At 45.1% G+C, this 15184-nt stretch overlaps 1 protein-coding gene across 3 annotated transcripts in view; it reads right to left on the bottom strand.

The window, feature by feature from the left end:
• Positions 1-14976, bottom strand: part of SEPTIN11 (septin 11) — a 106418-nt gene extending 91442 nt beyond the window's left edge. The window contains exon 1 of one of the 3 annotated variants that reach the window (XM_040418019.1): positions 14726-14976. In XM_040418019.1, the coding sequence (XP_040273953.1) occupies positions 14726-14752 (27 nt within the window). In that variant the 5' untranslated portion in view covers positions 14753-14976. The remainder of the gene's footprint in view (positions 1-14725) is intronic. The other 2 variants (XM_040418021.1, XM_040418020.1) reach the window with 2 other exon arrangements.
• Positions 14977-15184: the final 208 nt, after the last annotated feature.

The following is a 15184-nucleotide window of genomic DNA, read 5'->3' as shown; positions in this document are numbered from 1 at the left end:
ATTTTGACCAGCCATTTACATGAAGGTCATTACTAAGAGATGTGACAATCAATAACCTGCACTTTCAGCCAGTTATATTTAGCTCTCTACACACATGGAAATAATGGGATCTGCAGTCAGAGGACATCTTACCATACCCCCATAAAAGAAGTCAGAGATCCACCATAGATCAAACACCTGCAAAGTTTCAAACTGGATTCCCATACCATCTATGCACATTTTTATACCGTGCCATATCTACTGCAAAATACTCTGGTAGGACACCCGTTCAGCTCAACGGGAGACATGGAACATGCTGTGTGGCACTTGCACTACCTAGAAATCGGAGCCTTCATGATCTCCTAGGAAAGCACGGTCCAGCTCCGGTCAAACCTTCTAACCATTTATAACAGACTCATTATTAAATACACAGGTTCAGGCTAATATCAATGGAGGCCTCATGTCTTCTCTCAGGAAAACCACAGACTGGACAGGCTGAGGTTTTCTCTCTCCTAAAGGGTTAGTCTTGCACATTGGGGGCATATAGCTAGGATATGTCCCCAATGTAGGTGCGGGCCTCACCATCCACACACTTTAGGCCTCTTTTAGCCAAGTTACTTGACTGGGCGAGTCTTATGTGAAAACTGGACCTGGGTGATGCTTGTTGACACTCTCTGCATGGCCCAGACGAATGTGAATTGGCCCATTGACTATTAAGGGTCAGTGTTTAGTCTGCTTTGCACAGACAGCACCCAGATGTGAACACTGTCCATCTGAATGAGTCCCGTCAGCCTTTCCTCCCAACCCCCTATACAGATGTACATGTAACTCGACCAAGTGTGCATGTGTTCTGAATGGGGAAAAGCCACTGCTAGACAGCTCGGCCAGTGGCTTATCACCCTAGTAGAACAAAGGATTGGGCATGTTGAAATCTCACATGCCCATTCCTTCTTTCCCCCGATATTCAGATGGTTGGTGGGGGTCAGCCGACATTCATCTAATGTGTCTAGCCTGCTCTTCAACAAGCTGATCGGTGGCGGTGCTGGGTGTCGGACCCCCGCCGATCTGATATTGATGATGACCTATCCTGAAAATGGGTCATCAATATTAAAATCCCGGAAAACCCCTTTAGGAATAGCAAACCATTATTCAACTGTCAATAAGGGCTCATGCACACGACCGTATGTATTTTGCAGTCCGCAAAAGATACGGAATGCACACGGATGTCATCCGTATTTTGCGGAACCGAACAGCTGGCCCCTAATAGAACAGTACTATCCTTGTCCGTAATGCGGACAATAATAGGACATGTTCTATTTTTTTGCGGAACGGAAATACGGACATACGGAAACAGAATGCACAAGGAGTAACTCTATTTTTTTGCGGACCTATTGAAGTGAATGGTTCCGCATACGGTCCGCAAAAAAAAAAAAACGGAACGGACACGGAAAGAAAATACGTCCGTGTGCATGAGCTCTAAAGGGAAGGGAAAGGCTGGTACCATTTTTGTCACTTTAAGGCTACATGTACACGACCGTATGTGTTTTGCGATCCGCAAAAAAAATATTAAAAAAAAACACGGATGACGTCCGTTTGGGATCCATTATTTTTTTAGCCGATCCATTGTATATGCCTATCCTTGTCCGCAAAACAGACAAGAATAGGACACACTCTATTTTTTTTCGCGGAATGGAACCAAGGACAACGGACGCGGAAAACAAACGGTTGACTATCCGCATTTTTTAACAGCTCCATAGAAATGAATGGGTCCGCATCCTACCCGCAAAAATAAAACCGAACGGACGCAGAAACAAAATACGCTCGTGTGCATGAGGCCTAAATATGAGAAAAAGTGAGAAGTGCCCTTGCCATTCAGCCACTGGTAAGTTCATCAAACTGATATCAAGTGTCAGGAAGGCCCTCCAAGCTGTAGTCTCAAATTGGGGGCAGGGGAGTTAAGTGGCCTGGTCTTTTCAGCTCTAATGGGTAGCTCCAACATGTGTAAACTATAGGGCTTCATTGTCCCTCTATGGATAGGTCAAGCAAACATCGAAGCTGTCCAACCAGAAGGATTTGCCGCAAATATAAAGAAGTCCAATCTACGGGACTATGAATTAAAAAATATCCTTATTTACATAAAGGCATCTGGTAAATTATATAAAGCTTGAAGTTATAGTTAGCATCTATTATAGCTTACATAGTGCCTTCAAATGGCACAACATGGTCAGAGTTAGATGACTATGCACAAGTACTTACATAAAAGAACAAGGAGATCACTGGGGAAAGGCAGGAATGTGAAGAGGGTAAGGCTACATTCACAGGACCATGCTCGGGCCAGGAGCCACATCTCTTGGACCCCATCATAGTGATTTATATACAGTCAGTTCCTATCGCATTGCGCGTCTATTGGACTGTACCCACATGATGACGTCAGGACAGTACAACAGACCAGGGACCAGATTAGATCAGGTTAGGGGAGCCGCGGTCTGTCCCAGAGAGGCAACCTGTGTTTCCCAAACCGGTCGTGTGAGTCGACCCCAATTCGAAAGGAAATGACTCCTGTTCCCAATCCTCATTTCTACTTAGACCTTTAGGCCTCTTTCACACGGGCGTTGCGGGAAAAGATGCGGGTGCGTTGCGGGAACATGCAATTTTTTCCGCGCGAGTGCAAAACATTGTAATGCGTTTTGCACTCGTGTGAGAAAAATTGCACATGTTTGGTACCAAAACCCGAACTTCTTCACAGAAGTGCGGGCTTGGGATCGGTGTTCTGTAGATTGCTATTATTTTCCCTTATAACCATGTTATAAGGGAAAATAATACATTCTGAATGCAGAATGCATAGTACAATAGGGCTGGAGGGGTAAAAAAAAAAAAAATAATTAACTCACCTTAGTCCACTTGATCGCGCAGCCCGGCTTCTCTTCTGTCTCCTCCTTTGCTGATTGCAGGAAAAGGACCTGTGGTGACGTCACTACGCTCGTCACATGGTCCATCACATGATCCATCACGTGATGACCGGAGTGACGTCACCACAGGTCCTTTTCCTGCAATCAGCAAAGGAGACAGAAAAGAAGCCGGGCTGCGCGATCACGTGGACTAAGGTGAGTTTAATTTTTTTTTTATTTTTTTTTTTAACCCCTCCAGCCCTATTTTACTATGCATTCAGAATGCTATTATTTTCCCTTATAACCATGTTATAAGGGAAAATAATAATGATTGGGTCTCCATCCCGATCGTCTCCTAGCAACCGTGTGTGAAAATCGCACCACATCCGCACTTGCTTGCGGATGCTTGCGATTTTCACGCAACCCCATTCATTTCTATGGGGCCTGCATTATGTGAAAAACGCACAAAGAGGAGCATGCTGCGATGTTCACGCAACGCACAAGTGATGCGTGAAAATCACCGCTCGTGTGCACAGCCCCATAGAAATGAATAGGTCGGTATTCAGTGCGGTTGCAATGCGTTCAACTCACACATCACATCCGCTCGGAAAACTCGCCCGTGTGAAAGGGGCCTTAAAGGTTCTCATCAGGATATCTTCATTGAATCTTCTAATTAGCATTTCTTTGAAATCTGATTTGACTAATTAGGGGGGATTAACAACCATAGCAATCAGGCTTTTGGGAGTAAAATAAACTGTCAAGAAAGGCAGGGAGGAAGAAGATGCCCGCAGGCACCAGCCTTTATATGGGAACTGATTATAATGAGAAGAATTCAGAATTATATAAGAAGCGGAAGACGTAATGCCTTCTGAAAGTAATACTGTGTATTAGTAGTGTCCTTCCATTAGTTTTTTTGGGGGGTTTACGGCGCCAAACACAACTGATATATGTGTAGCGCACAGATCTGGCATCCATAAACATAACGTGGAGCGTTTTTCTATCCGGCACTATTTGACATCCGCCATCATAAGTGATGTGCTGAATGTATGTGAACGAACCCATAGAAAACTACGGGATCAGTTCTAGCTTCAGGGTAACTGAGCTGGATCGCCAGACACATGTGAAGGGGGCATTAGCACTGCCATATACTGCTTTGTAGAGCTTTATGCTTGCGCTGTGAAACCGTATACACTGGAAATTGTCTGAGCTATACGGGCCGAGCCGACACCTCAACTGTCTGAGCTATACGGGCCGAGCCGACACCTCAACTGTCTGAGCTATACGGGCCGAGCCGACACCTCAACTGTCTGAGCTATACGGGCCGAGCCGACACCTCAACTGTCTGAGCTATACGGGCCGAGCCGACACCTCAACTGTCTGAGCTATACGGGCCGAGCCGACACCTCAACTGTCTGAGCTATACGGGCCGAGCCGACACCTCAACTGTCTGAGCTATACGGGCCGAGCCGACACCTCAACTGTCTGAGCTATACGGGCCGAGCCGACACCTCAACTGTCTGAGCTATACGGGCCGAGCCGACACCTCAACTGTCTGAGCTATACGGGCCGAGCCGACACCTCAACTGTCTGAGCTATACGGGCCGAGCCGACACCTCAACTGTCTGAGCTATACGGGCCGAGCCGACACCTCAACTGTCTGAGCTATACGGGCCGAGCCGACACCTCAACTGTCTGAGCTATACGGGCCGAGCCGACACCTCAACTGTCTGAGCTATACGGGCCGAGCCGACACCTCAACTGTCTGAGCTATACGGGCCGAGCCGACACCTCAACTGTCTGAGCTATACGGGCCGAGCCGACACCTCAACTGTCTGAGCTATACGGGCCGAGCCGACACCTCAACTGTCTGAGCTATACGGGCCGAGCCGACACCTCAACTGTCTGAGCTATACGGGCCGAGCCGACACCTCAACTGTCTGAGCTATACGGGCCGAGCCGACACCTCAACTGTCTGAGCTATACGGGCCGAGCCGACACCTCAACTGTCTGAGCTATACGGGCCGAGCCGACACCTCAACTGTCTGAGCTATACGGGCCGAGCCGACACCTCAACTGTCTGAGCTATACGGGCCGAGCCGACACCTCAACTGTCTGAGCTATACGGGCCGAGCCGACACCTCAACTGTCTGAGCTATACGGGCCGAGCCGACACCTCAACTGTCTGAGCTATACGGGCCGAGCCGACACCTCAACTGTCTGAGCTATACGGGCCAAGCCGACACCTCAACTGTCTGAGCTATACGGGACGAGCCGATACCTCAACAGGAATACTGTATACAACGCTCCATGCATCAAAATGAATACTACCTTGTTACCTATAGTAACTAATCCATTAACATTTTGGAAAAAAGCACTCGAATGGTTAAAAAGTTTTCGTTAATTCTGATAATAATGACCTATCCTCAGCATAGGTTATAAGACCGGCAGGGGTCTGACACCCGGGACCCCCCGCTGATCAGCAGTGTGGAGGAGGCCGCGGCATTCTGGTGAGGCCTGCAGCCTCCTCGGAGCTTACCAGGCACCGCAGCGTCCATTGGATAGCGGCTGTGGTTGCTATTTCAGCCCAATCCCATTCACCTGAATGGGACTGAGCTGCACCGAGGACACGTGACGTCACTGGCCTTGTAAAAGGCCTCTTCAAACAGCTGATCAGCGGGGACGCTGGGAGTCGGACTCCCAACGATCTGATATTGATGACCTATCCTCAGGTCCAGTGCTCTTCTCTGTTCTTCTGCAGCTGTCTGTGCATGCGTAGTGCATGTGACCACTGCAGCCAATCACACTCAGTTTTTTGTTTTTTTTCCAGGCATTTTTGCACACTTTGGGGCAGAGCAGATTGTGGTGCAATTCTGACACAAAAAGGCCCATCTTAGTTCATGCCCTTCTGTAGAGAAGCTCTCCCCCCTTTTTGAGAAAACCATAAAAAAAATTATAAAAAAATTAAAATAAAAATTGCCGCGCCAAACCTAGACTCTAAGTGCAGACACATTAGTAAACGCTTGTGTGTCCTACATTTGATCCTTTGATATTTCCCATAGACCTTCTGCTAATATCTGGTGCTTTACAGCAAAACATATGCTGGAAAAGATGCAAAAAACGACACTAAGGGCTCATGCACACGACTGTATGTATTTTGCAAACCACAAAACATGGATCTGAAAAAAAAAAAAAAAAAAACGAATGACAACAGTATTGCATCAGTTTTTTATTTTTTTTTGCAGATCCATTGTAACAATGCCGCGAAACGGCCAAGAATAGGACATGTTCTATTTTTTTTTTGCGGAACGGCCATGCGAACATACGGAGTCATTTCATTTTTTTATTTTTTTTTGCGGACCCATTGAACTGAATGGTTCCACATACAAACCTGTAAAAAAACAGAACGGAAAAAAAATACGTTCATGTGCATGAGCCCTAAGAAACACGTGAAAGCAGCCTAAGGGTCCATTCATTTTGGGTCCGCATTCGTTCCGCAATTTGCGGACCCATTTACTTTCAATGGGGCTGGAACAAATGCAAATCCGCATTTCCGGAATCCGCATTTTCGGGATCCGCAATTCCGTTTCTGAAAAAAATAGAACATGTCCTATTCTTGTCCGCAATTGCGGACCAGAAAAGGCATTTTCTATCATAGTGTCTGTGATGTGCGGTCCTTAAATTGCGGATCGCACATTGCAGGTGTCGGTGTTTTGCGGATCTGCAAAACACTTCCGGACGTGTGAATGGACCCTTAAGCATACGCTTAAAAAAAGAAATAAAAATTTTAACATTAAATCATTTGAGCTAATTTGAAACTACTGTATGCCAGCGAACACATCCGCAGATAAATGTACATGTTTGCCACGGACTACAATAAAAAAATGCATTGCACTGGATCCTTTTTTTTTTTGTTTTATAAAATTATGGACACTTTGGGATGTATTGCCAAGCATCCCAGTCAAATATACAACAGTGCACCCTTCAAACATTTGCTTACGGGCACGTTGGCCTACACATCGTTTCTATGCAAATAACCCATGAAACGCTAATTCAGATAAGATGACTATTACAAGCATAAATCAGAAGATGAGACTTCCCAAAGCAGTTATGTTCTTATGCTGGAAGGTCTCATTTAGCACTTTAGGAGGTGTCACTATTGTACGGATTTATCATGCTGAAAGGAAGGAAGAAGCAGACGCTGCGGGCGTGCCGCTGACATCAGAGATGACATCCTGGTCAAACCCTATGTCCTTCTTCCTGTCACTAAAAGACGTCTGGTGATTAACCATTAAAGGGAACCTGTCATCAACTTTATGCTGGTCTATAAAAATATCACATGATCTAACCTGTCAGATGAATGTTGTAAATAACAAAAAATAAAAACGGTGCCAAAACAGCTATTTCTTGTTATCTTGCCTCACAAAAAGTGTAATATAGAGCAACCAAAAATCATATGTACCCTAAACTAGTACCAACAATACTGCCACCCTATCCTGTAGTTTCTAAAACGGGGCCACTTTTTTGGAGTTTCTACTCTAGGGGTGCATCAGGGGGGCTTCAAATGGGACATGGTGTAAAAAAAAAAAACAGTCCAGCAAAATCTGCCTTCCAAAAACCGTATGGCATTCCTTCCCTTCTGCGCCCTGCCGTGTGCCCGTACAGTAGTTTACGACCACATATGGGGTGTTTATGTAAACTACAGAATCAGGGCCATAAATATTGTTTGGCTGTTAACCCTTGCTTTGTAACTGGAAAAAAAATTATGAAAATGAAAATCTGCCAAAAGAGTGAAATTTTGAAATTGTATCTCTTTTTTCCATTAATTCTTGTGGAACACCTAAAGGGTTAACAAAGTTTGTAAAATCAGTTTTGAATACCTTGAGGGGGGTAGTTTATAGAATGGGGTCATTTTTGGGTGGTTTCTATTATGTAAGCCTCGCAAAGTGACTTCAGACCTGAACTGGTCCCTAAAAGTTGGGTTTTTGAAAATTTCTGAAAAATTTCAAGGATTTGCTTCTAAACTTCTAAGCCTTGTAACATCCCCAAAAAATAAAATATCATTCCCAAAATGATCCAAACATGAAGTAGACATATGGGGAATGTAAAGTAATAACTATTTTTGGAGGTGTTACTATGTATTATAGAAGTAGAGAAATTGAAACTTGGAAATTTGCTATTTTTTAAGTTTTTTGGTAAATTTGGTATTTTTTTTATAAATAAAAATGTATTTTTTTTACTTCATTTTACCAGTGTCATGAAGTACAATATGTGACGAAAAAACAATCTCAGAATGGCCTGGATAAGTCAAAGCGTTTTAAAGTTATCAGCACTTAAAGTGACACTGGTCAGATTTGCAAAAAATGGCCAAGTCCGTAAGGTGAAATAGGGCCGAGTCCTTAAGGGGTTAAAATGTATGGCCTCTGGCGAGGTGAAATGTGTTCGAGACTTCAGAGAATAACGTTGGCATTCGATTTTTAAACTTAAAAACCATTTTAAAACAGAAATGCGAAGTCGGCTTCCGTACCGGAGCCGACTTTGGATCCAAGTTTTAAAATGGTTCGAAGTCTGAAGTTATTCACCGGAGTCCAGCGAGACTTCTGAGCAGGGTGGATAAAAATCAATGATTTTAAAAAAAAAAGGATTTTTTTGATTTAAATCAGATTTTTTTAAAATATAAAATGCTTTTTGAGGAAAATATATTACCATCCAAAGGTTATTCCATCATGAAATAAAGATTCGTTTTTTAATTATGTAGAATAAGGCTGTACGTGGACTCCCATATTGTTGAATGGATTAGGCAGTGGCTGAGGGACAGACAGAGGGGTTGTAGTCAATGGAGTATATTCAGACCAAGGTCTTGTTACCAGTGAGGTACCTCAGGGATCTGTTCTGGGACCCATATTGTTTAATATCTTTGTCAGCGAAATTGCAGAAGGCCTCGATGGTAAGGTGTGTCTTTTTGCTGATGACACAAAGATTTGTAACAGGGTTGATGTTCCTGGAGGGATACACCAAATGGAAAAGGACTTAGGAAAACTAGAGGAATGGTCAAAAATCTGGGAACTAAAATGTAATGTTGATAAGTGCAAGATAATGCACCTGGGGCGTAAAAACCCAAGAGCAGAATATAAAATCAGTGATACAGTCCTAACCTCAGTATCTGAGGAAAGGGATTTAGGGATCATTATTTCAGAAGACTTAAAGGTAGGCAGACAATGTCATAGAGCAGCAGGAAATGCTAGCAGAATGCTTGGGTGTATAGGGAGAGGCATTACTAGTAGAAAGAGGGAGGTGCTCATGCCGCTCTACAGAGCACTAGTGAGACCTCATTTGGAGTATTGTGCGCAGTACTGGAGACCATATCTCCAGAAGGATATAGATACTCTAGAGAGAGTTCAGAGAAGAGCTACTAAACTAGTACAGGGATTGCAGGATAAAACTTTACCAGGAAAGATTAAAGGACCTTAACATGTATAGCTTGGAAGAAAGACGAGACAGAGGGGATATGATAGAAACTTTTACATACATAAAGGGAATCAACAAGGTAAAAGAGGAGAGAATATTTAAAAGAAGAAAAACTGCTACAAGAGGACATAATTTTAAATTAGAGGGGCAAAGGTTTAAAAGTAATATAAGGAAGTATTACTTTACTGAGAGAGTAGTGGATGCATGGAATAGCCTTCCTGCAGAAGTGGCAGCTGCAAATACAGTGAAGGAGTTTAAGCATGCATGGGATAGGCATAAGGCCATCCTTCATATAAGATAGGGCCAGGGGCTATCCATAGTACTCAGTATATTGGGCAGACTAGATGGGCCAAATGGTTCTCATCTGCCGACACATTCTATGTTTCTATAGGTGTAATTTTTTTGGTAAATAAATTCCATTAATCCATTCACAATGTCATGCTCTTCCATAGGTTTTTGTAAGATTATTGGCCACTTTCTCTGCCTACAAGATATTATCACAAATGCTTGGTTTACTTTTGCAGTTCTCAAAACTGAATTTGACTCAGCAGAGATCACATGCCTCTTCTTCACAGCAAAAATGTTATAACATGAACAGAGTTGAGAAAAATACCTTAATCCTAACTTCTACAAACCTATGAATGCAGAATCAACCTAATCAAACTAATATGAAAAGTTGTTTAAATCCTCATCTACTTGCATATTATAAAAGTTACACCATCAAGAATTTGTCTTTATGTAGAAAACTATGATTTAAAAAAAGCCTTACTGACTAGGGATTTAAATCATTTTGATTTAAATCAAATCCACCCTGCTTCTGAGATAACGAATTGCCCTAGCTGGAGCCCATACATTTGCATGCAGTACAGAGACGGATCTCCGTACAGCATTCAAGCGAAGTTTTGAGCGAATCGACTTTAGATCTTGGATCTGAAGCTTGATTCGCTCAACACTAGTAATAACCATTCTGAAACATTTATTCTTATGGCTATTTCTTTATTATTTCTGCTAGAAGTGATGAATGAATTGCTATCCGTTTGCAATAAGGGTCCAGTTGGGTGTTTCCAGTTGGGGGGGGGGGGGTGTCCCCGCACAGTCTGATACTGGCAGCACTGATTGAATAGTATCAGACTGTGCAGGGACACACCCTCTACTGGTAACACCCAACTGGACCTTCATTGCAAACTGGTAGCAATACATTCAGAACTTCTAGCAGGAATGGAGAGATGCAGGTAGCTGCTAAAACAGACATGTCAGGAGAGGCTACAGGCCAACCCACTTATGGCTTTGGATCGAAAAAAAACAAACAAAAAAAAAACAAAACACAACAACACACAACATATCAAAAACTGCCACAAAACGGTGAATACACCCTAAGGGCTTGTTCACACCAACGTGCCGTATTTTGCGGTCCGCAAAACACAGATGTCGCCTGTGTGCCTTCCGCAATTTGCGGAACGGACGGCCCTTTATAGAAATGCCTATTCTTGTCCGCCAAACGGACAAGAATAGGACCAGACTCATAAGTTTTGCGGGGCAACGGATGCGGACAGCACGCGGAGTGCTGTCCGCATCTTTTGCGGCCCCATTGAAGTGAACGAGTCCGCACCCGAGCCGCAAAAAATGCGTCTCAGGTGGGGAACCAAACCACGGTCGTGTGAATGAGCCCTAACAGTTGAATTTTGCTTGAAAGGGTCTTTTTTCATGCAACAGCACTACCCTAGCCCATGGGCTGTGCTTGGCTCTGCAGCTCAACACCATTCAATTCAATGAATGGCAAAACCAGACACAGCCCATGAGCAAAAGCAGTACTGTTTCTGAAAGAAAAAAAAAGAAAAAAGAAAAAAGAAAAAAGGCGCTTTTTATTTTTCAAATCCTGGACAACGCCTTTTATTTTCATCTACAGATGGGCCCAGAAAATCCTTATGCCGAAAATCTCAACGAAAACAGCAGAAAAAAATTGCGCTATTTGTGTTTTTGTGGATTTTCTGTTTATATTCACAACCCCTTTTAAGTCTATGGGGGGGGGGGGGGGGATCACTATATAAGCTGTTGAATCACACAATCGGCATAGCAGGTCAATTTCGGCATGTTCAAAATATGCAATGTGTACAAGAGATTTGGCAAATCTCAGTCCCTTTGCTGGTACTGTATCATGCTGGGTTTTTCCCAAAGAAAAAAAACCCATCATGAGTGATCGCACAGTATTATAAACAGTATACTAGGTTTTTAAAAATCCCAAGCTGTGAGTTTACATGATGCCTAAGTGATGATGAAAGCACTAGAAACAATTTAGGAGGGCTGAACATTCCCACATTAAAGTGACAAGCAATTCCTCAAAGTGAAGATTACCAATAACAGCTGTGCATTAGAGTGTGGGAACCCGGCTGAGGGAGCGAGCGGGCCCCTGGAAGCCCGACATCATGTCACCTCCTGTACAGACATATTCCTGATGTGGGGGACCCCAATTACAGCAACTGCAGCCATACCCAGCCAACATAATAAAAATACTACAAAAAGAAGGGCCCAGATGGTGGAAGCCTAGCCAGTGGCGGATTTTCCACCCACAATTCTGCTGTGGAGTTACTACAACCTCATCCTCGCCTTACAAGTACCGTTCTCTGTTATCAGCCAATTCAGGTGGGCAAGAGGCTGACTGCAGGACAATGTCTCCTCCATGATCACTATGTGAACCCACTTAACACAGTCCCTGATTTACTAACTGTCTGCTCCTAGAATCTAAAAAGTGGTACAAAATGGCGTAATGTGGTGCAACTAGGGTTTCTACACTCCCCTCCCCCCACACACTGATTTGCTCAAAAGGGGCTTAATGAGAAGGGGTGGGGCTTCACATGAAAGGGGGCAGGGTCTAAATTGTGACATTTTGTGCCAACATTGTGCCACAATTCTGTCACAAAAAAGCCAACCAATAGTTGGCTTACTTTACAACACCAGGTTTATCGTCCAGCCTGAACCCCTGTGATAAATCTGGTACAGGTCTAGACGCCGGTCTAAAATTATACAAGCTACGGGATTAGTGAATTGGGGGCCACTATCTGGACCACTTAAGGAGACACTTCTTATTGGCCCACCAATACCTAGACATAACAGCCTAAAAAGTAAAGCTGGCCATACATTTCAGACAATGGGGGAGATTTAGCAAAATGGTGCAAAGGAAAACTGGCTTAGTTGCCCATAGCAGCCAATCAGATTCCAACTTTCATTTTCCAAAAGAGCTCTGAACAAAAGGTGGAATCCGATTGGTTGCTGCTATGGGCACCTAAACCAGGTTTTGTTAAATCTACCCCAACAATTAGCTGCATCGCGGCCGATCAGTCGTCTGTGGGATTGTTTGTGGTAACGATCCCACCAGCCATATGCCAGACTGAGGCCTCTTTCACACGAGCGTGACAGATTGGCTCCGGATGCGTTCAGTGAAACTCGCACCATTTTGCAAGCAAGTTCAGTCAGTTTTGTCTGCGATTGCGTTCAGTTGTTCAGGATTCAGTGCAGGTGCTACGCGTTGACGTCACCCATTGCGCCCACGTGGAAAACTTGCTCGTGTGAAAGGGGCCTAAGGGTCCATTCACACGTCCGTAAGGCCCCTTTCACAGGAGCGAGTTTTCCCACGCGGGTGCAATCCGTGACGTCAACGCATTGCACCCACACTGAATCCTGACCCATTCATTTAATTTCATTTTTTTCACGCATCAGTTCTGAGTTGCGTGAAAAACGCAGCATGTTCTATATTCAGCGTTTTTCACGCAGCCCTGGCCCCATAGAAGTGAATGGGGCTTCAGTGAAAAACGCATTGCATCCGGAAGCAAGTGCGGGTGCGATGCGTTTTTCACTGATGGTTGCTAGGAGATGTTGTTTGTAAACCTTCAGTTTTTTATCACTTGCATGAAAAACGCTTTGCACTTGCGTGGAAAAAAAACGACAAAACTGACTGAATTTGCTTGCAAAATGGTGCGAGTTTCACTGAACGCACCCTGAACCTAATCCGTCATGCTCGTGTAAAAGAGACCTAAGTGTTTTGCCGTCCTCAAATTGTGGTTCCACAAAACACAGATACCGGCCGTGTGCGTTCCGCATTTGTCCGGCCCTATGACAGAAATGCCTATTCTTGTCTCTCTCTTTTTTGCGGGGCCGCGGAACGGAAGTACGGATGCGGAAAGCACATGGTGTGCTGTCCGCATCTTTTGCGGCCTCATAGATATGAATGAGTTTGTGCCTGTTCCGCAGAATTGTGGAACGGATGCGGTCCCAGAATTACAGACCCTAAACGGGGTAACCAGGGAGTACGTTTTTTTTTTTTTTTTTTTAAATGACCCCCTGGTCCTTGAGCACAGTGACAAATAATTGTCTGAACTATGCCATATACATGCAGTTTCGGCCGACAACAGCCAAAATTTTCCAGCATGGCTAGTTACATTTTCACCCATCGCGAACAATCGTTTGCACCAGTTTTTCCAAATGAGTCGACTGAAATCGTCAACCTTTTCTCGCGTACGCACTGCGATGTCTCCTGGAACATTCGCCTACGGAGGACAGTAACCGTTCTCACAGCCTGCACTTCTGTAAGTTGGAGAACTGGAGCGACAGCCGGGAAAGTACCGTACGACTCCGTGGACGGAGACTTCCCCGTGTAAAACCGCCAGGGTTATTTCTGTCTCAGCCTACACAGCGCAGATAGCCAGACTGTATTCAGGGAGGAAATGATAACTGTTTGTCCAAGGGCTGGATGAGGGGGGAAGCTGAGCGGGATGGGGTGAGGCCTCTCCATCCGGCCACCGCAGCCAACAAAGGGATGCCTTCACATCTCAGATTGTAACCTCTAACACCTCCTCTGGCTGCAATACTAGGAGCCCATGCCAAACCACAAGCGCCCCTCGTTACCAGGGGGGACGAAGCTTGGACCACACCCTTCCACTACAAGTCCCAACATCTCCTTTCCTGAAGTCAGAAATTTGGGGCTTTTTAAATCGGACGTTTCACCCCCACATCTTCATCAGTGGAAAAAGAAGACAAAAATACCTGCCTTTTTTTGCATCAGGCAGGATGTCACTCACAGCGGTATTCAGACTGCTAGCTCTTGGGTTCATCTAGAATTCTATTCGCCTGGCACACCTTCTGCTCACCCACATACCCTGGCACACTCCATGAAAATCCACTCCTGTGCATGGGCACCTGGCAGCCCATCTAGGTGCATGCCCTGCACGGATCCGTTATATAACTCACTCCTACGCTTTATATAAAAAGACAGACATTCTCTGCTCATCCTCCTCGGATTGTAGCGCTTTCCACTGCAGGATGGGATCGTACAGGACAAAGGAGCAGCACTGATGGACGAGGCGAGGAAATACAATGAAAACCAGAGGCATGCAACTTACGGTCTGCCTGCCCACTGCCACTGCCATGCTGCTGTCCTGCGGGTGCTAGAGGAGGAGAGGGACGGCGGAGCCAGAGCATGCGATCCAGCTGCACACAGCACTGACTGCAGCTCCTCCAGCGCTGGAGGAACATGGCCACCACGGGGGAGGAGGGGTCGCGCAACTCACCAAAGGGGGAGGGGAGTCCAGGCCCTGGAAAGCGCACAGCGGCGGAGAGCGGCCGCACGTTTACCTCAGCCCCGAGGTTTAGGGGGTTGGATATCGTGCCCCGTTACTCCCGGCCTGCTTCACAGTCACTCAGGATGGCGGAGGCGTCTAACACAGCAGGGACTGTACGGAGCACCCCCCTTTACACAATGGTGGCGCCTGTGTTGCTGAGGAATACTCGTCTGTGGTACCGTGTGACTGACAGGAGTCTATGTCATATAGCGCCAACGTGTTCTGTGGCGCATAGACTAC

The sequence above is a fragment of the Bufo bufo genome, chromosome 2, assembly GCF_905171765.1.
Source record: "Bufo bufo chromosome 2, aBufBuf1.1, whole genome shotgun sequence".
In the NCBI taxonomy this organism is placed as follows: domain Eukaryota; kingdom Metazoa; phylum Chordata; class Amphibia; order Anura; family Bufonidae; genus Bufo; species Bufo bufo.
Note: the sequence above shows the minus strand (reverse complement) of the source record. Positions and strands in the feature narration are given on the sequence as shown.